The 21,190-nt window shown below is 42.2% G+C and overlaps 1 protein-coding gene across 15 annotated transcripts in view; it reads right to left on the bottom strand.

Annotated features, from left to right (window-relative positions):
• BLTP1 (bridge-like lipid transfer protein family member 1) overlaps positions 1-17,473 on the bottom strand; it is a 125,057-nt gene extending 107,584 nt beyond the window's left edge. For all 15 annotated transcript variants that reach the window (XM_055700580.1, XM_055700563.1, XM_055700573.1 and 12 more), the window contains exons 1-5: positions 17,376-17,473; positions 9,258-9,387; positions 5,492-5,608; positions 3,612-3,690; positions 2,883-2,947 (exon numbers count right to left, since the gene is read on the bottom strand). In XM_055700580.1, the coding sequence (XP_055556555.1) occupies positions 2,883-2,947; positions 3,612-3,690; positions 5,492-5,608; positions 9,258-9,354 (358 nt within the window). In that variant the 5' untranslated portion in view covers positions 9,355-9,387; positions 17,376-17,473. The remainder of the gene's footprint in view (positions 1-2,882; positions 2,948-3,611; positions 3,691-5,491; positions 5,609-9,257; positions 9,388-17,375) is intronic.
• Between the last annotated feature and the right edge of the window lie 3,717 nt (positions 17,474-21,190).

Below are 21,190 nucleotides of genomic sequence, written 5' to 3' on the forward strand. Positions count from 1 at the left end.
ACAGCGCAGTGAACGCAACTGTTCTCCCCTCTTTTGCCTAATAACCTTCACTGTTCTCTGACAAAACCTCAGATGAAGCTCTGCGCCCCATTTTTATTTCTTTCTGTGTCCTCATAAGACTTGCAAAAGTCAGTGGATCTCAGCAGGTCAGCAGCGACTGGCAGGCACTGCCACATTCTTCAGCTCCTCAGGAAGAAAGCTAAGAAGCCATGTGATTAGAAAGCAATTATCAGGGAAAAATATTCCAATAACACATGAACATATTCTGTTGGCATGTGGAACGACACTGCATTTTTCTTACCAACAGGAGTAACAACCTGGAAGCTGAAGTTTATCAAGATTAAGTATGTAAATCCTAGCATTAAAAACCATTTTACTTTGGCATCACTTACTGAACATGTCAAATACTCATCATCACTCAATCTTTATAAAAGGTCACTTATTTCGCTTCCAGGGAAAACTTTACAACTTGTGTGACTGGGTTGGATGAACATCAAATCCCTTTCTGGTTCTAAAACCTCTGAATATACAAATTAGTTTCTAGTCATTCTCCTCCCACAAGCTCAGTGGGGAACATATGAGCCTGCACTAACTTCAGCACATTCCTTCACAAGACAGAGACATAGAAGTTTTGTACACATTTGAACAAACAAAGATAGGTTTTAGAAAATTTAACATGTCCCCAATGCTGAAGTTCAGCTCCTTGTGTACAGTTGTAATGGCACTTAACTTTAATAATCTTACCACTGAAAACTGGATTATCGAGTACAGCCCTTTAGCAAAGAGGTGATGTCAAGAACACCTGAAATGACCTGAAAGGGAGTTGACTTACTAAGGCCTTTAAGTATTTCAGGAGCTCTCACTGGTCTCCCCTTTGTGCACAAAAAAAACCTCCTCTAACACTCTGAATATGTCTCAGGAAAAAAAATAAAACAGAATGAGGTCACATTATTTCTGCATTAACAGGACTTTAAGTTTATCACTACTATGAAAAACAGAATCCCATTCCTGTTCTGTTTCACACTATTGTTAGGACACATTGCATTTCAATTACAGAACTTAAAACCAAAACCACTAAAACACTCGGAAACTAATTATTATTGCTTTTATCAAATTCTTCATAAGATGTATTTTTTCCAAGCAAAATTATTGAAATATTTAGGTCTTGTGATTTTATAAGAATCTGGTGGGATTTTTAAATTGTTACTAGCCCTGATTCAGCCTCTGTGTTTTTCTATAGGAAAATCTCAGCTCTATTTTGTCTTTTTTTATTTTATGAAGGATCTGAAACAAAGGTATGCATCAGTAATGTCTAGCTACAGCTGGTTTTCCAATCATTCCCTGTAACAGCTGTAAAGCAGTAATCCTTGAACAAAACATACATCTAAGATGCAGTATATCATCAGCCATTTGATCAGGTACAGGTATTTCTGTGGCAATCAAGCAGGTTAAAAAGTATTGGGAAGAATATAGTAAAATAAATTAAGAATCACTGAAGATTTTATTTTTCCTTTAAGGTTAAAACCGAAAGCATCTCTGCTAAATAATCAAAATGTAAATTGAGTAAGGTTATTTTTCCTAGGAAAACAAGTAATTATTTAAGAGAGTATTTTATTGACATTACTTTGCTGTCAGACCTATACACCTCTGACCTCCTTGGTTACTTGGATTATTTGTACGCTAATTATGCGGTCTTAAATGCCAGCAGAAAAGGTTAAAAACCTTGCAATACTGCCAAGCAAAAATACCACCATAAAAGACAGACACAACTATCTTTATTGCATTAAGTTCATTTCCTTTTTTTCATTCTGTGAGCCACTAGAGAAATACGTTTTAACTAGCAGATGAAGCAAATTCTATGAAAACCTGTTGGACAATAACCTGTGGTTGGAGAAATCTAATTAACTCTAAGACTAGGTGCCACTTTTTGAATTAGTCTTCTTACGGCATAAAGAACTTGAATTGTGTCCTATCATCTCAGAGGCTTAATAATGCCTCAATAAAAAGAAGTGAGCAACTCTGAATGGTACCTCTTATTTATCTGCATAACATGTATGCAGTACTCCTACCACTGTTGAGTTGGTAGTGACAAAGCAGCAGCTGTACAAGCTTGATGACAAGCTTAAGAGGCTTCACACCATCAGAGGCCACTTCCAAAGGGGAGATGGGGGGGGGGGGGGAAGAGAAGTCCTCCAAAGTTCAATGAGCCTCTCAATCAGTGCCCTCCTCAAGTGCAGACAGTTGCTATTTCTGGACCTCCTTGAATTAGCAATGGAGCTGCAATGCTTCAGAAGTCAAGAGAGGCAGGACCTCTCATTCAACCAGATTCTAATCCTATAAATGACTAAGCACACATCACTAGGCTACTTATGTTTTCTCACAGTGTTTTCCGCAGATACAATTAATCTCTTGCATCTGGTATTAATCATCATTCTTCAGCCAGTGATAAGGAGGAAAAAGAAATTAATTTTTCACACCTCCTCACTTTATGACCACAGATGTCATCAAGACACAAGGTCATCCAGTACTAAAGAACATCCCCTACTATAACACTTTTACTAAAACACTAACATCACAACACTAAAACTTGAAAACAGGCTCAACTGTGCTTAGACTACAGCTAACGAAGGCTACTATTAAGGTTAATGGTTTGTATTAAGCAGGGTTCAAGTCCCTGGCAATGAATCCTGTATTTATTTCACTGTGTTGCTCTAGTCTACTAACATAGATCAACTAGTAAAAAAACCCCATACCTTCTGATGATTCAATGTACTTCAGGTACATATTAACAGATCAATTACACGCATGCAATTGTGCAAAGGAGGTATTTTTCTGCAGGCTACCTGTAAACTTAAACTTTGAAATCTTTTTGAGAAACTTACCATGCTGTTTCTGCTTAGGGTTGTACATCTTCCACCAGCGAAATATGATAAACCCATCTTGAATTCTAAATCAAATAAATTAGATAGAACAAAAGAGAGTGCTAATGCAATATCCTATATGCAGCTGCACAACATGTTGCCTTGTGCAGTGCAGAGATCTGCAGCTGCAGTAGTGGACAAGCAATATTAAAGCACAAAGCATTACAGCAGCAAGCATACAGTACAGTACTACACAATTATTATGTTAGATGAAACTTATAAAACCCCATACCCACTGCCTTCTCAAGGCTTTCCAGATTTAAGAGTAAGAATCAAAATTACAAGCTATTTGCTATGTGCAGTTCATGAAACAAATTATTCTCAACTCCAGTAAATAAATGCAAACTACTTGGCCAAAATGAATCTTCCAGATTTAAGAGCAGGAGCGTGAGGGAGTGAAAGACATTAATGAAAAAAAATTGCTGTCCTTCAAACTCTGAAGTGTTTTCTTTCACAAATATTAAGGACAACTTATCCAGTTCCAATTGATAATGCTCAAACAGCAAACGAGCTAACAAGTATCTAAACACATCTCAATACTATAATCAAAAGAGTCAGTTCAGTTTTAACATTTATAAATATATTTACTGCTCATTTGCAAGAAAGTATTTTGATATGTGTTATTTAGACATACGCATTTATTGTATTTCAAATCACTATTAGAAGAGTGACTCCCTTGGAAACCTGTACCTGATAGACATGTCTTCTGTGATGAAATAGATTTCGCGAACCATGACTTTTCCAGACAGCACAGAGAACGAAAAGGAACCTGGTGTGGAAATAAGTGTTTACCAGACATTAGCCTAAATTTGTTAATGCTTTATTTTCTGAGCAGGAGGAATATAGTACAAAACAGGTTTACTGGGTATCTTGAGTCTTCCCTTTGAAAACACACTGACTTTCAGACAAGAAGGGAAGTCAAGAGATTCAGAACATACAAGACAAAAAGGATGCAGCTCTAAAAGGTGCTGGGTTTGGCACCACCCAAGAATACAACCAGTACCCTGAGACACACTAGTCACTCAGGTGCCTTGTGAAGCTTGTGAAAAGAGTTAGGAAAGCCATTTTGAACATTGACAGTACCAAGCCCTTGTATGCAAGACTGTAATTAAGAGAAATAAAGATTCTTGACAAATTTTTCAAATTTTCAATGGCTATAACATTTTTATTCCAATTATTATGACAAGTCATGTTTACAGCAGGAAGGATTAATAAGCGTGAAACGACCAGCAGGTAATGTAATAGCCCATATTTTTCCTAGGGCTTCTCACCTCATCCACAGAAAGTTAAGTAAACCATGATTAAAAAAAAAAAAATAAAAATCAACATTAATTGATTGAAGCCAAGCTGTAAATCATAGAATTAATGTTACACTCTTCTTACTGATTAAGTTTATAAAGAACACCACATATTTGGTCAGCTATGTCCATCTGTCTTTACTTAACAGCAGTTTCACACAGAAATTTTAATAAAAGCCTACAGATCAAGTGTAGCAGCCAGTAAGTATTTCATCTATATTGCTGTTCAAAAAGCTGGATTTGAAGGTGATCTGGATTACAGTTCTTAAATTCTTGAGGACACAAGCAAATTATTGTGGGGGTCTCTTTGGCAGGCAAGCATGGGTAGGATTTTTTTTGGTTTTAAGTTTTCACTACACTTATGATCAATAGTTGCAGAAAACATCCAGAACTAAAGTCATCATTATTCTGGGAAGCAGACAGAAGAAGGCATGGAAGAATAAATGAAAGAAAATTAAAAGTGCCATCAGAGTGAGGTTGTGGGATAGAGCCCTCTGTGATTCAGCACCAGATATTTTTGTAATGTGGGCGAGTGCCCAAGTGATTTGTACTGACCTGTTTTGTTCAAAAACGTTTTAAAAGATAAAAAAAAAAAAAAAGAAAAAGAAAAGTTAATGGATTTGATGCAAATGTTCTAGCCAGTATAAATTCTACATATCACAGTCCCAGTATGGATTAACGTTAGTTGTTCAGACAGCTTATTTAGGAAGCAAGGACACTGCCATAACAGGGAGTCAAGGCTTGAGACTGTACTGTGCCCCTCTGAGTCCACTCCAGCGGTCGCTACACTCACTTTAGAGGCTGTATAACCAGCCTCAAAGGTGTGGGGGAGTGGGAAGCTGCACCTTAACACGGAATTATAAGGCAAATTCAGAAGTGGATCAGGCAGGCTCCATGGAGGACGGAGGTCAAGCTTCTCCTTTTAGGATACTAACCACTATGGTTATAGGGCTTTGAAAAAGTACATGTTTTAAGTACACAAAGTATACAGACCAGAAAAAAGTGAACTGAACATTAAAAAAGCCTGCCAAGTGAACTTTAATATAAAATAATAAAAGACATCAATTAAAAAGGGGGGGGGGTTCCACCTATGCCAAGAATCCTCCCCTCAAACATGACATTGAACTTTTTTCTTCTTAAATTCAATCCATGCTAACCATTTTCAAATTACTATAACAAAGGAACACTTTGATTTTACTTCAAGTTTTTAGGAAATTGAGGTATAATAAAAAGCAGTAGATAAACAGCGGCATTACGGTAATCATAACTTACCAATATGAATGTAGCCATGTTTATACAATCTGTTAAGAACCAGTGTTAAAATGAGTCCAATGTTCCGGGAATTATAATAAGTTAGGTAGATAATCCATCCGCAAGACAATATTGTCGCTGTTGAAAGATTAAAATTAATTAACATATTTTTTAACTATGCTGACCCAGATAAAAGCCTTACCTCTTAAGACTATAAAGCACAACAGTGTTCTTCCTACTCTCAAAAAAAATTTGAAACTGATGGGACACTTTAGTGTGTGTTTTCAGAGTGACGGTGTAAAGAAGGGTGTGAAGAGATGGTGGGGGGGAGAAGGGGAAATGGGAAGTACAGAAAAATACAGATTCTTCACTGCTTTTCTATTCCCCAATATAAAAAAAACCCCACAAACCAAAACCAACTGTTCTACAGAGGAAATATATGCAAAAGGCATATATTTCATTATTTCATTACATCCCTTATCATCCAAGAAGTTAAAATTTCACAGATCAAATCATAACATGCATTATCTCACATGGTCATTTGTTTCAAAATACCCTAAAAATATACCACCACTAAAGTCACGCTACATTTCATCTCCCGTAACTTAAATTTCTAGTCTTTCACATCTTAGCACAGGAAACATTATCACATCTGAAACCACTTCCTAAGCTGCTGTATCCTGAAAGAAATGTACCAGTCCTTGGGTTAGCAGAAATCTGTCAACACTTCACGCACGGAATTTGATAGGAAAAAAAGAAAATAGCAATCCGATTAGAAATATGTTTAAAAAATAAAAAAATAGGTCTGCTAATCCCCAAAGTAATTTTTACTTTAGTTGATTAAGAGCTGGTAACCTATTTCTGACTACAAGGGTTCTCAAACCTTCCTGAAGGACAAACCCAAAAGGAATGGGACTGCCAGAGAATGGACTAGTTTTTACTGACTTTACTGATAATTACCATTCTGTTTCACCTAGAGCGGAGTGGGAAAGCAAGGAGGTTTTGTATTTGAGGTATCTCTACTCATTATACTAACCAAACTTTGTAAGAGAAATTTTTCACTTATGTGTACACTTCATACTGAAAAACTCAGTTTTATTGTGCCTTTTATGGGAAATGGGAAGTGCAGAATGGCATATGGGTATGATGCCTTCACTCTGCAGAGTTCAGATGGTTATTCAAAAAAAGAAAAAAAAAAGCCAACAAAAAAATTCAAAAAATCCAAGCTGTCCTTTTACTGCCCCTTAATTTTTTTGCAGTGGGATGCTCCACTGCTTTGTAACAACACCTGTGCTTTCTTGAAAGATGAGAAGGTAAAAGAGAAAAACTTGCATAACTTCCACCTTTTCCCTACTGGAAAATGGATCCGGTGTGGCCAAAATCCAAGCAGCTCATAGACTTAGGCAGGTAAGCTGCTTGGCATGTAAAACAAATCAAATTTGCGTGGGTGATTACACAGAAACAAGGCAGGAAAGAAAAAAAAAAAGTTTCTTTCCCCAGGAAAGAAACTGCTCTTGGTATTCAGTGAGGGCACACTCCAAGGACAGGGTTTACCTCCCCTTGCTTTCAAATGAGTAAGATACTCACTGCTGATCCTCTATGAATGTAGGGAGAAAGGTGAGATGACTCACGCTGAAAGGCCCTCATTCCAGTAATAAAACTTAATTTAAGATTAGAGTTCAACCAGACACTTAGTTTCGAGATACCAAAGCCAAGAAGGTACCTTCTTAAGGTGGCATACACAGAAAAAACAGCAGACTAGTGCAGTTTCCAGGCACAATGGTCCTAATCCGCTGCCTTACCACTAGTCTCATCTCTGACACAAATTGTAGCATTTTCTTTCCCCTCACTAAATTTAGTCTCCACTATTAAGCAACAGATCCCATAAAATCTATTCAACTCATAATTACATTCTTGATTTTAAAAGCCTCTTCACGGAAATCACATTTTGGAAATTACTTTTGGAAAGTTTTACTGCATGCAACTTTTAGAAATTATTCTAGAATTGAGCAACAGCTCTTTGAGGAGCAAGTTCACTTCTGGAATGCATCACCTCTTTTACTGGGATCAATAGTTAGCTGATTCAGGATTCAGAAGAAACTATTGACTTCCTTCTTTGTTTTCTCATAACAGGACGCCATTGGTCAACAGATGAAAGCAAAGGAGGAATGGCTGGTTGAAATTGGGTCAGTTAATAAATGTTACTTTAATATGTTTCTTATCCAAACCTCATAGTAACAGGAGGCTACCCAGCTTTTTCTGTTGTTTGTGGCATTGTTTCTAAAATATCAGGTGGTTTCTTAGAGTTGATCGAGAGATCAGCAGCTCCCTAAAACTGCATAATTTTATGTAGGTCATTCTCCCCACAGAAAAAGGGGATGAACTGTATTATTTCCTGTAGTTCTACCCACGCTTCTGTGACAAAAGAAATGTGTAAGTTTAATACATTCAAGCAAATAAGAAAGCTAAGCAAAGCTTTTGGTTTAAATTATAGCTGCTACATGGGATTGCTTATCTCCTACGTACTTTCCAAGTAGAATTACTAGTAGTTTCTCTAAGAATCCAGTGCAGAGCAGGAAACTCAGAGAAAGAAAATTCTGCAGACTGTAATTTGACACTTTTATTCTTTGGTGAAAGACCTAAACATCTTCATGTCTCAAGTCAAAGCTTCCAGAGACAATTTTTTTAGATCTGTTCTGCATCTGCTCCCCATTTTACTATGAGCAACTATCAGCATGGTGACTTCCCTTATTTTCATCTTGATTACACTCAGAATTTTATGCTGATTATGAACTTCTCATGTCAACATATAAAAGTGAAATAAATAATATTCAGAAAGCACCTTTGGCTAATGCACGTACACCTTTTTCATTCAGTTTGGCCTACTGAAAAATAATTCCAGTACATCAATAGCCAACTGACATGCTTTAACTTCCCAGAAGTCAAAAAATAAAGTTGTTTTTCCTGTGCTGCCCCTCACTTGAGGTCCAAGAATCAAGATCAAAAAGCAGGCATTATCTACCTTTGGAAAAGTCCAAATCCATCATACACTTCTAGCACTCTTTATCTGGACCTGAATACAACTTATTTTTTATTTGCCTGTCCCTGATACACCTGTTTATAGATTTAGAAAATAAAAGTACCTACAGAAAAATAAACAATAGCACCAGTGTTATAAAAAAGTTAGCATACCTAAATCAGGCATCTTTACAAAAACAGCCCATAACCGAGTACATGACAGTTTGACTTAAAGGCTTATTGTGGCACACAGTTTAACCTAGAATTTGTGTCATTAAACACAGTAGTCTTTGTATCACTTTTCAGACTATACAATATTAAATGGCAGATATGTAAATACTGGTATAACAAAGTTATTGTATCTGCCCGTCATGTGCTACAGTGCTAATCCTTTGTTATGGTATTACAGTTAATCACGAGCTTACTCTGATGTTAGAAAAAGCTTATTTCATGGAAAGAAGTTCTCACTGAGTTCTTATTTTGCACAGTCACAGTTGTAGAGCATCATCCTTTGCGCACTGGACTTACCTCGCAAGTGTTGCAGCACAATTAGCATTGGAAATAGTTGTGTACTTTTGCTTTCTAAATTACTGAAGTAGTATTGCCATATCTCACTTAACAGCTGTATGAGAAATAAAAATCTATTTTCAATGTTTTGATGTAATTTGGTAAGAAATTCAATATTGGTATGCCAGCATTTAGAGAAGTGTGTTTAAAAGTACATGCAAAAAAAAAAACATGTAACCAAAACAGAATTGATTCACCTTACCTACTAGCAGCCAAACAACATTGGAGTCGTGTTCTGTTAGGAAGTCTTCCAACTGTGTGATACTTGGGACAAAACTATCATTCTTCCTTTGATCCATTGCTAAACTGTTATTACACCAGCATGTATAGAACTGAAAGGAAAAAAAACCAAAAAAAACACACATCAAAACCAAAATGAGTAACAAGCACAGTACAGTTTGGAGAAATTTGAGTATGTACCATGTTAAACAATCTCTAACATTCTGTTTCATTCAAATATGAATTTATTTGTTTTATTCCTTCAGTTAGATCTTCATGATTCTCAGCTACCCTTTCTCCCACTCTTCTACTCCAGAAACACTTCCACTCACCTCTGCTGAAACAGTTTCCAGGCATGTGCCTCCCTAAAACAGATCATACATCAACAGAATGCCAGACATTTAGTACCCTGAATGCCCTGTACAGAATAGAGTAGCAAATAAATTTTTTAAACTGTTGTGCCGTAGCAGCAAGTCAAAAGGTAACCGAACACACAAGTAAAAATGAGTCTGTATTAAGCCTTCTAACATGCAAAAAGTTATTGAGGCTGAACTCCTGCCCCTGCAGAAGGGAAGGCCAAAGCAGATACTTTCAGGAGCTAAGGAAAATTCCCATACCCTTCTAATCCACTCTGCCCATTAATTCTTCTGCTTTAGGGTGAATTTGCATCACCTTATAAAAAGTGACTACATGGTATCTCTGTTATAGAAAGCAGAAAACCAGTCCTCCTGATCTTACACACTTATTCAAACCACCCATAAATCACCTTTCAACTGGGTTATATTAATTAAGTGTGATTAACAGGGAGCAGCTCAACTCAGTAACACCTGTAATTACACAGCAGTATTTTACTTGCATGAGTTTCATTTGAAGTCTTCTCTCTTGGACATTATCTGTAAAGCTTTCTTACAGGAAAACAAGCATTAATTCTGCTTTTTTTTTTTTTTTTCAAGCACTTCCCAGTTCCTGGCAGCCTGTCCTCCTGTCAGTATTCAACCCTCAAAAAAAAAAAAAAAAAAAAGAGTACGCTTTATTCCCTTTATTTATGAAATCTTTGATGCTCTCCATCAAGAGCTCTAGAACATATTGAGAGGCTGAACATCTTTGGAGGAGTCAGTATTTAGAAGCATTAGCAACAAAACTAATATTTTTTTCCATTTTTTCCTGTAATATACATACTATCACTATTGTAAGTTGAAAACAAAATGCAGAAGAAGTTGAAAAATGCCTTTAATGCACTTGTTTCTCCCCAGACTTGGGTAAATACAGTCCCTTGAACTAAGAGCCTACATTCTCAACTAAAATACAAGTAGGGACCCAAGAATAAAGGCTAACAATTTGTTCGCTGCCTCTTCTGTAAGAGGGAATAGAGTGGGGAGGAAAGAACATGAAAGTAATACACAGAAACAAACAAACAACAACAAAACCCCAACCAACACCAAAACACCAGGCATTGCTTCCAGCGGTGATGATAAAGAAGCTACTAACAGCTCCCCCACAAAGAGGAATACTAAGCATCACACGCATACACAAAAAAAATACATTAAAAAAAGCAGCCCTTGTTTTAGAAAGGACATTACAAAGGCAAATCAAATCACATAATGGCACTTCACTTTGTTTTAAGACTTTCATAGTACCTTAATAAAAAATCCACATGTCAACCGGTATTATGAAGCAGATGATGCCTCTGCGGGCAGTCTCCAAGTGCCTTTAACCCACTGAATGACAGGATAACTACAGAAACCAAACCCAATGCTTTTAGGAAGAAAAAACTTTGTTTTCTCTCTTTCTTACCAAGAGACAACAGGGTCACTCTCTTGTGACCAAGACCACCGTGGAAGTGCTGTCAGCTGGCAAGGACTGCCTATCACCTTAACAAACACCACCGCCACCACTTAAACCCTCAAGAAGGCAATCTGTGGATTTTCCCTAAGGAGAATTATCACCCAATATTATGAAATACTAAGACAGGACATTAAAGATCATTATGCTCTAAACAGGACGTGGCAAGACAACAGGAAGTGCAAGTCATGGGATCCTGATACCTGAACAGTGTCCCACATTTTTTGTCATCACTACTCATACCATAAATTGGATACCCTTGTTAGTTTTCTGAACTACATTTGCTATTTGCATGCAAATAAAGTCAGGAATCCCCCATCAGTTAACACGTGTCAATACATCATTTTGGAGTTCCACAGCTGATCCTCTGACACCCTGCCCCATGGATAATTTTTTTTTCTTAGGGCACCCTTTGCCCTCGATCAAGTCACCTGAGGAAGAGGATGATGGCAATTAAAGTGTAACCACCCAAAAACAGGCAACAGCATCACCTGCACTACATGTGGGCTCTCAGCACGCATCTCAGAGAAAGCAAGGGCTTAATCCATTCATATTAAAGACAGGGATCTTATCAATGTCTACAAATATCTTAAGGGTGAGTGTCAGGAGGACAGGGCCAAGCTCCTTCCAGTAGTGCCCAGCGGCAGGACACAAGGCAACAGTCACAAACTGCAACACGACAAGTTCCAACCAAATACAAGGAAGAACTTCTTTACCTTGAGGGTGGCAGAGCACTGGTGCAGGCTGCCCAGAGAGGCTGTGGAGTCTCCTTCTCTGGAGACATCCAGAACCCAGCTGGACATGACTCTGTGCAACCTGCTCTAGGAGACCCTGCTTTAGCAGGGCTTGGACTAGATGATCTCCAGAGGTCCCTTCCAACCCTGGCCATCCTGTGATTATGAAGCAATTTTGACTATACAAATTAGTGTAATAGAAAGGGGATGTATTCTTAAGCAGTACACACTGTCCATAATGTCCTTGTGTATTTATATGGCATGGAGGATGGAGAGGCAGGACCTGGATCACCACGATTGTTAAGAGATATAGTCTTGTCAGGACAGGTGTTAGTACTTTCAGTAACAAGCACTTCTTTCTGTTGACAGCCCTGCACCTACCTGCCTTCATCTTCCATACCCTACACGCTGTACCCATAGATTTAAATCCTGCTTACCTCTCAGCTCCCTGCAGTCCATCCACCCTTGTTACATTTATTCCTGTGGGCAGAATTACTTTGCAATCAGACAAAAAAAGTAACTGTTGCACTCTCCAGGAACACTGACCCATAGGTTAATGAGCCTGTCATTTACATTCATCCTGCTGCTATATTCTTTTGAAGTAACTATACTTCCAACCTTAAGGGACTACTCTTGGAAGGATGAGATACAAGTCTGGGTGGGAAAGTATGTCTTACCAGCCCCGCTAGTACAAGAAAGAAAATGCACCAAAGAGAAACCCAAGACTTCACGCTTAGGCCTCTGTTCTTATTTACAGCATATTCTCAAGTTCTCTATTGTTCTGCAATGACAAGCTCATGCCATTAACATGCCAGGATATAGTCCAAAACTAAAGTGTTTTGGTTTATCTGCCTTCCCCTCACCTTTTATTTAAGGTTTTTTGGGGGTTTTTTTGTAAAGCACATCTTACTATTCAGTAAGTCACTTATGGCTCCCATTTACTGTATACCATGTTAATACAGACAAAATGTATTAGCTTTCTCCTGGGAAGAGGACAGGAGAAGAGGAAGATTCTGTGGCACCAAAGTGACAGAATCCCAATGCCTGTATTAATTATTATTTATATTATTAAAGGACTTCACAGCAGTCCTTTAAGGTGTTATCTAGTCTTCTTTCTGCAAATGGGGTATCTGAAGCACAGAGAGATAAAAGCCAAATCCTTTATTTATGATGCCCAAACTGAAATACTTGAGGCCTGCTTTTCAGGCTGTGCATGTTTAGAGCGCTTAGCGTGTTCAAAGCACAGAGCAGACTGGCTTGAGGACATGAGGGTTTGATACTGCTCTGCATTTGCTCCTCCTGCTCAGACAGGCTTTCTTTATAGCAGAAACACACATCTAAGATACTTTTAAAAATGAGTTTTAATGACTTGTGTCACATGTTAATCCATTTTCCTTGGTACTAAAAAGATGCAAGGGATGCTATAATCCTTATGTGATGGACTTCACTTCTAGTCTGCTTCCAGTATTCCAAACTCAAGCCGATTTTCACAAAAAGCCAAACACTCAAAAGCAAGCTGCCTCAATACATTTCAGTTGCATCAAATAGGTAAACTAGTTTTAACCTCAGCCCAAGATTAACACTTAACACTGAGAACAAACCTCTGCTTGAACAAAGTCATTAAAGATTTACAGAAATCATGCATATATGAAAGAGCTGACAGAAAAAAACCCTCAGAAGTCCGGTCACCAGGCTCTCAGTCACCAGAACACAGCTGCTTCACAGAGACAGCTGCAGCCTAGGGAGCGACAACCCACCTGTAAAAGGTCTGTCCTGTACCTATAGCTGAGGATGAAGGCAACGGATATTTTATTCAGTGCCTGAGAGCATTAGGGTAATATGGGTCTTGAGCTGCATAAGAAAAGAAAAAGGAGAAATGTCTGCCTACCACATCCTTTCTGTCACTCTTTTCCCAGCATACCTTGTAGAAACAGCTGAATAATACTGGTATCCAAAGGTGGGGAAAACCTGAGCATCTCATGCTACCGAGAAGAAACACTTTCATACAGTTATGAAGCTTGTAGGGAAATAATGGACACTGCCAATCCCCTTATTATTACTAGAATTCACAGGGGGAATAAACCTGCAGTCTAAATTGGCCAGACTTATTCCTCAGATCTTCACAGAAGTCAAGCGCTTACCAAATATATGTTAATTGCTGTTATTAGAGGTTAACTACCATTCTGAAGATACTCAACTCCCAGCTTCTACAGCAGTTAGAAAACAGCGGAGTCACAATTACACCCAAACGGACATATTAAACAACAGGAGCTAAATCCCACTAGTCTAGATAAGTGAACATAGACAGTAAGCCTAGATGCTTCATACCCACAGAGGTTCCTTAGAGAAAAGGAAAGAAATTACGTTTTTGCATTCTACCCACTCCATCACTTTCTTTCAAAGGATCTCCAGCAACAGCTGCTACGAAATCAGAGCTTTAGATAATTAAACGTTATTAGAAAAGAGTCTCACAAATGTAAACATGACTCGACTGAATTTTCCTCTGAAGGCACAGTGACATTGTCAGCACCCAGACACACATCAGGCACATTTCACAAAACAAAAAGCTGCCAACCTTGGCATCTTTCCCAAAACACTCTAGCCAGGTCCGAAGACTTCAAACCCGTCTCAGCACAGCTTAGGAAGCTCAGCTATTCTTTAATCAACAAGCAAGAGAAAGAGGAAGGAAGAGAAGGAAAGTTGTTCTGAAAAGACATATGTACACAAAAAATATGCTAAGTGACAGCACCCGCACAGTAATTCAGCCATCTGACACGTGGCATTGGCTTCATACTTCATACTCAATTCAAGATGAGTTCTTTTTTTAAGAAAAGAACCAAGATTCAGGCCTATTTTCTCCCCACTCTGCTACTGCCTGAAGTAACAATAGCAGTAAAGTGCAAACAAGCTAAACTACTACTTTAATTATACTAATGAAATCTTGCTACAACCTCCAGCAGAAAGAGCTGAACTAAAAGCAGAGCACAGAAGAGAGTCACACCTAGTTAAACCGGTGTCTGGACAGTCTTAGTTAAGCTACTGTGGTGCAAATTACGTTTATTTTAGTAAATGACACATTTAATTAAAAAATAATTAAATCAAAATTAAAGCATATTCAAAGGAACTGTAAGATATATGATAAAAGTCATTCTTACAATAGCCTACCTGATGGGGATTTAATTCACCTAATAGAGAAACAGAAACCACCAGAGAAGCATCTACAGTAAATATATACATATATAAGTGTGTGTGTGTGCATTTAACATCCTTCCAAGAGCAGTGAGAATCTAGTACCTACTGATTCAGCATCCAAAGCAGCAGAAGTTATATATTTTTACTTATTTCTTTTTAGTAGTACAGGACATGAGCTTTAGTACAGAAGAAATCAAAGGCAAACTTCTGCTATGTCAGCCAACATACAGTACTCCCTGCATCACCCAGCTGCTAGCCCAGGAATGCCAAACTGAACTTTGGATGATTTTTCATTTAATTTTTAAAAATTAAAAATACATTGTTTAACCTCATTTCCCAGATTTGCTCAGAGGGTTGTTCTCCTGCTTACACTGCCAGCTTCTGACGCTGCAGAAGAAAAAAAGGGGCAAAACCAAAAAACACTGAAACAACAGAACCTAAAGGCTCGTAACAGCAGAAATAAATAAGAATCTCCCTTATGCATACTCCTCTATTTAGGGGGGAAAAAAATAATCCTTTTTGGAGCTGGTCTCAATAACAAGGCAATGACTTCCCCCCCTCCCCACCCCCCAACCGCTTTCTCTGATTTGAACTACAGCATTGTACCTCTGAATTACTCTATGAAATTGAGTCTTCTACACCTTACATATGAATTTTTGCAGCTCTAAACTTCTCCTCTGACACATCACCACAACTTGGGGAAAGGGGGAAATCTGCCATAAATCAAACCAAAAATCAGTCTTGTGGCTACACACACCACCACCCTTAAGTGAACTACCCAAAGGTCTTCGCTAGAGTCTTTCCCAGTCTGCAGTCAACACACAGATTCTGGTGCAGCAACAAGTGCTACAAGAAGTTATGTAAGAAGATAAGAAGTTACTGGGAGAAGGTAGTGTATCTCAACACCACTGTAAACACAGGATAACTCTGCATGCTGATAACAAAGAGCAATAAACTCTTGCCTATTTCCCACAGGATAAAACCATGCAAAAGGGCAATTACCAAAGAGCAGCTGATGCACATTTCACATGTCAAAGTTTTCTAGCAGCATACCCAAAAGGGGCGAGTTACTACAACATGCCACACAGGGACCAGAGCTCTCCCCAGAGAAGTCCCAAACATGCGTATACCTCCACCCAGTTCACTGTGAGCAAAACCTACCCATGCGTTAACGTGCTCCTGAACACTGTCAAATTGTGCAAATTCAGGCCGTGGTCTGAGGGAACACCCCTGAACAGCCAGTTAGAGCCAACTGTCTGATCCGACCTTAAATACCACTGTTACCAAGGGCTGTTTGAATAACCTATTAACATACTTTTACAACAAGTTCACAATCCTATGCTCCAGTTTTTATTCTCAGTTGCCAAGATCCCCGGCCCGATCGTTGGTCGGGTCATTACATTTTGCATAGAAAAGTTGGAGAAAAACCTGCACAGCCACAATAAGAAAAGTGCCAGAAAAGTATAATTAAATTACACAACAGATGAACTCCCACGGCAAGAACTGCAGTCATTTTCATATGAAACCTGGCAAAATTGCACGGTGTGGTAAACTGCCAACTTTGGAAGTTTTTGCAAAGTTCAGCGAAGGTTGCTGCGGTGAGACACCTGAAGATGGGAAACAAACCCAAGCGTGGGTGATGACCGGGATACCGGCTACACGCTAACCTTTAACGCGCACCTCCACCGTGCCAGCACGTCAGAGCACGTTACACCACCGATTACACCCCACACCCCACCGACAGCACCCGGCACTGGCACCTCACAGCCCCGGCGCAGCACAAGGCAGGTGGTGCCGCGCCGGGCCGGTGTGTGCGCCCCGGAGGGCCGCGGGCACCCGCGGAGGCCGCCTGCCACCGGCGCGGGGGGCAGGGACGCAGCTTTCCGCGGGCCAGGCAGAACGGGAGGCCCCGGGCTCCCCCACCTCCCTCACCACACGGCGGTAACCGACAGGAGACATACGGGGAGGGGAGAGAACCGGGACCCGGGAAACCGGAGGGGCTTCCCCTGGCGCCGCTCCCTCTGAAAGCCGCCGGGAGAAGGGACCCGCCGCGGCCGGCAACGCAATGCCCCGCGGGGCGGCGGAGGCCACTCCCGCCGGCAGCGCGGCCCCCAGCCCCCACCCAGCACGGCGGAGGCCCGTGGCGGCACCAGCGCGCTGCCGGCGCTCGGCCCCCCTCAGGCCGCTTCCCCTCGACGGCGGCGCGGCCTGACACGCGCGGGGGCGGCGGCGGGGCCGGCCCCTCCGCCCCCGGCCCGGTGGGAACGGGAAAGCGCCCCCGCCCCGCCCGCGGCGGGCAGCTACCGCCCCCGCTCGGCACCCCCCGCACTTACGCCATCGCCCTCCGCGGCGGCTTCGCCACAGACCCGGAAGCGGCGGCGGCCGGGGCCCTCCCGCACCTCACGGCGAAGGCCGGGCCGCCCCGCCCACAGCGCCGCCGGGCCACAGCGCCGCCGGAGCCAACCGCGAGGCGCCGCCGGCCCGCGGGGCCAATGGCAAGGCCAGCGGCTCCCGAAGGGGCGGGCAGAAGGGGCCGCGCCGCCAATCGGAAGAGGCGGTGCCGGCCCTGTGTGTATATGCGCGCGCGGGGAGGGCAGGGCGCCTCTCCGCCCCTGTACGGTGAGAGGGGCGGTGCGCCGCGCCGCGCATGCACGGCCGGGGCTGTCGGCGCGGGCTGCCCGCCGGTGCGAGTGCGGCTGTGAGGCGCCGCAGGGAGAAGCGGTGACAGCTCTGTCCGTTCCCTAGGGCCGCTCGGTGCCCCTGCTCGCCCGGCCCGCGCCCCTCGGTGAGGGGTTCTGGGGCGCCCCGTGTCGGCCTCAGGCGTGCGGTGCCACGCGGGGAGCGGCGGCACGGACGCGTCGGTCTGTTTGGGACTTCCCGGGCGCGCGTCCTGCGGGCTCCGGCGGCGGCATGAGGGGAGACCGAGCAGCGACCGGCTGCGCGGCTCTGGCCGGGCGGTGGCTGCCGCCGAGGCCCGGCCCGAGGCTCCGGGACTGCGGCTTGCCTGGTGCCAGGGCCGGGCCGCCGCACCCTACCTGGGCAGCGCCGTTAGCCGGCCGCCTGTGCCCCCTCGTACCGGCTGAATGCATCCCCTGGCGGGAAGGCGGAGCCTCCGAGCCGGGACAGGCTCCCCGGCCTGACGGCGAGGGCTCCCTGCGGGCTGCCTAGACTCGCGGCGAAACCGCGCCGAGCCCCGCTCCCGCCTCGTCGGGCTGAGGGCCGAGGGCCGGCGGCTTCTCCCTCCTCCCGTCCCGCCGGGCTGAGGGCCGCCGGCGGCTCCCCCCACCCCGCACTAGCTCCCGCAGGCCCCCGGTTGTGCCCGCAGAGCCCAGCTGGCTCGGCCCTGGGCGAGCGCGATGGCCGTGGCCCGTAGCCCGGCGGGGGATCGCCCCCTCCCGGCACCCTGCGCAGCGCGGCCGGGCGCTGCCATGCTCGGCGCAGCTTCAGGCGGCCTCCGCCCGGCACATGAGCTGTCATCAAAGCGAGCGTTATCTAACGAGGTTTATCCTTCGTGTGTGTTTATTACATTCTTATCATACTAAGCATACGAAAGAAAATATTGTTTAAATATTTCTGGGTTTCATACCGAAGCCCCCCTTTGCACCGCCTCCCGTGCGCTCCGGTGACGCGCTGACCCGCTGTGTCAGAGGGATGGATGGATGGATGCTCAGGGCTCCAGAGGCTCTTCCAAATGTTTTGATCCACATGGTGCCTCAAGGCTTTAATGAGGACCATGCAGCTAAGTCACATGAAGAAATTTTAGCTCAAAACGAGCACTAGAGCTTGGGGCAAGGCAGGTCTTTGCCTGGTGTAAGAGATGGAAAAAAAAGCTTTAATGCTCATACAAGCTAGAAAACTGAAATATGGAATTAACGCAAGGGAAAATATTTGCCCCTCTATGACTTTGAACCTATTTGTTTCATAAAGGGCACTAATGTTTACCTTCTCTGTAGATGAAACATTTGCTTTCTTCTCAAGAAAATATTTTTATGTTTGAGAAGGCCAAACTAGATTTATTTTTAAACTCTGTTGACTACAGATCAGAATGTATCCCAGAACAAGCAAAATTACGGAAGAGGGAGAAACAGTTTCTGTTCTTAGTGTACCACCACAATTTAAAGTTAGCAGGATTGAAATAGAAAAGCTGGAGGAGCTGAAATTCTAGGTCTCACCACAGTTCCAGTGGTGGGGAGGAAACGCAGAAGCTTTGGGTCTGCTTGGGCAACATAAAATCAAGAACAGACGTTACTCCACACAGTATTTTTAAATAAAGGCCAGCTTAATTCCAACATGCTACTGTGTTTCTGTCAGAAATTAGTACACATTGTGTAAATTAGTACAAATGTGCGTATTTGTAGCACGCAGTCTAACCACATGCTTCACTTTGCCTTATGATAGGCAGCAGCACTGCAGTTTTAAATGCCTTTGGTCTCTTTCTTTGCTAATGCAGCAGTAATAAGAACTATTTCCAAAACTGAGAACAAAGAGTAATTTTAGTAATTGATGGCAACAGTTCTATGTCATTTTTAGATTTGTAGTCGTTCAGTTTTCAGGTCCCTCTGTTTTTCACACCTCAGACTGCCAGCGTCATCTGGCTCGGTCTAAACAAACTCAGCCTTCTTGGGCTCTCACCAAAGCATGGAGCCTCACATGTGGATGACCGCAGCGGGTCACTGTGTCACAGCCTGGAGCTGTGGAAAGCCTTGGGTGCTGGAGTTTCTTTTGTCAGGTGGGCGCTTGGTGTTACTACGTTGAAGTTCCTGACCCGGTAAGGGCAGTTCCTTGGGGGCAGGGGTGTTGCTTGGGTGCAACAGGGAGTGGAGCTGGTGGCTGCTGTAGGTTAGCGCTGACATGGGGTTTGTGGATTCTCACAGCACCCCTGCCTGATTGCCTGCTTCTTGTTTGAAGATTGCATTTTTGGGGATGTTTGTCTGTGTTGCTGATTTCCATCACCAGTTTCATTCCTTCCATTACCTCCCATGACCTTTTGAGGGAGTGTCCACAAATTAGCTCCTGGTCTTTTCCCCCGCTTCCTTTTCCTTCTCTCTCTTCTTAAAGGAGTTTCCCCTTCATTTTCTTCCCAATAAGTAACGATACTGGATTGCTTTTTTCAGGTCTTCCTTCTGTAAACTGATGCCAGACAGTGAAATATATTCGACATTTGAAATTTATTTGGAGAAATTACTTTTAAAATGGTACACAAATAATCAAAGCTTCAAGCTATGTTATCCACATAAACCAAAAAAGCTCAGGTGATAAAAGGAGTTTGTCTTTGCTTTTGTCTTCTTTAATCCAGTTGATTCAGATCTGAAGTACTAAGAAAGCCCCGCCCAACACACGAGCCATTCTCGAGGTGGCTTGAGATTAACAGATTAAATACAATGCACTGCAATGCAATTCAATACCTTAAAAGTAGAGTAACATAATGACTGTCGTATTTAGATTCACATTTCAGAGTGGGGTGCCAAGTCTGGGAGTTCTTTCAGTCCTGTCTGCTCTGTAATATACTGGAGGCTTGTTTGCTTTTGGGGGGAAACTGGCATCGTCTGATGTGTATCACAGCACACAGCACAAATGGCCTGGCTTGAGCGTTGTCCCTGGGTGTAACTTCAAGCTTGCACAAGTGTTTCTTATGGTCTAGAAAACAGAGAGTAGTTCATCCTTAATTCTTTGCAGTGCACGACGTTGTGTTATCAGCATGGGAATTAAAAAAGACATTTTATAAATGTTGTCTCATCATATAACTTTCAACTTAAGGAAAACTATAACTCCATCCCCTACACTTTAACTTATTTTATGTCTGGTGGCATTCCCATTTGCCTCAGTATGTTTATTTTTATGCTTAAAACTCCAAGACTTTCTTTGTAAGGAAAGAGGAGTAGTTGAGTAAAAGCACCATCTTTACATTATTTATACCCTTTCTGTTTTGCAGTGGAAGATGCTTCTCTGAACATTGTTCTAAAAGCTCCGAAGTCTTTTAATTCATATGCTTTATCTTTGGTTGATGTCATCCAAGGGTCAAAGTCAAGCTAATGTTGAGGCTGGCAGAATTTATTTATACAGAAGCAGAAGCTGCTGGGGACATGACACCATTTAACAAAAGCAAAACTGTGACTGGGAACATTCATACTCATTTCCCAGATTTACC

Source organism: Falco cherrug, chromosome 1 (genome assembly GCF_023634085.1).
Source record: "Falco cherrug isolate bFalChe1 chromosome 1, bFalChe1.pri, whole genome shotgun sequence".
NCBI lineage: Eukaryota > Metazoa > Chordata > Aves > Falconiformes > Falconidae > Falco > Falco cherrug.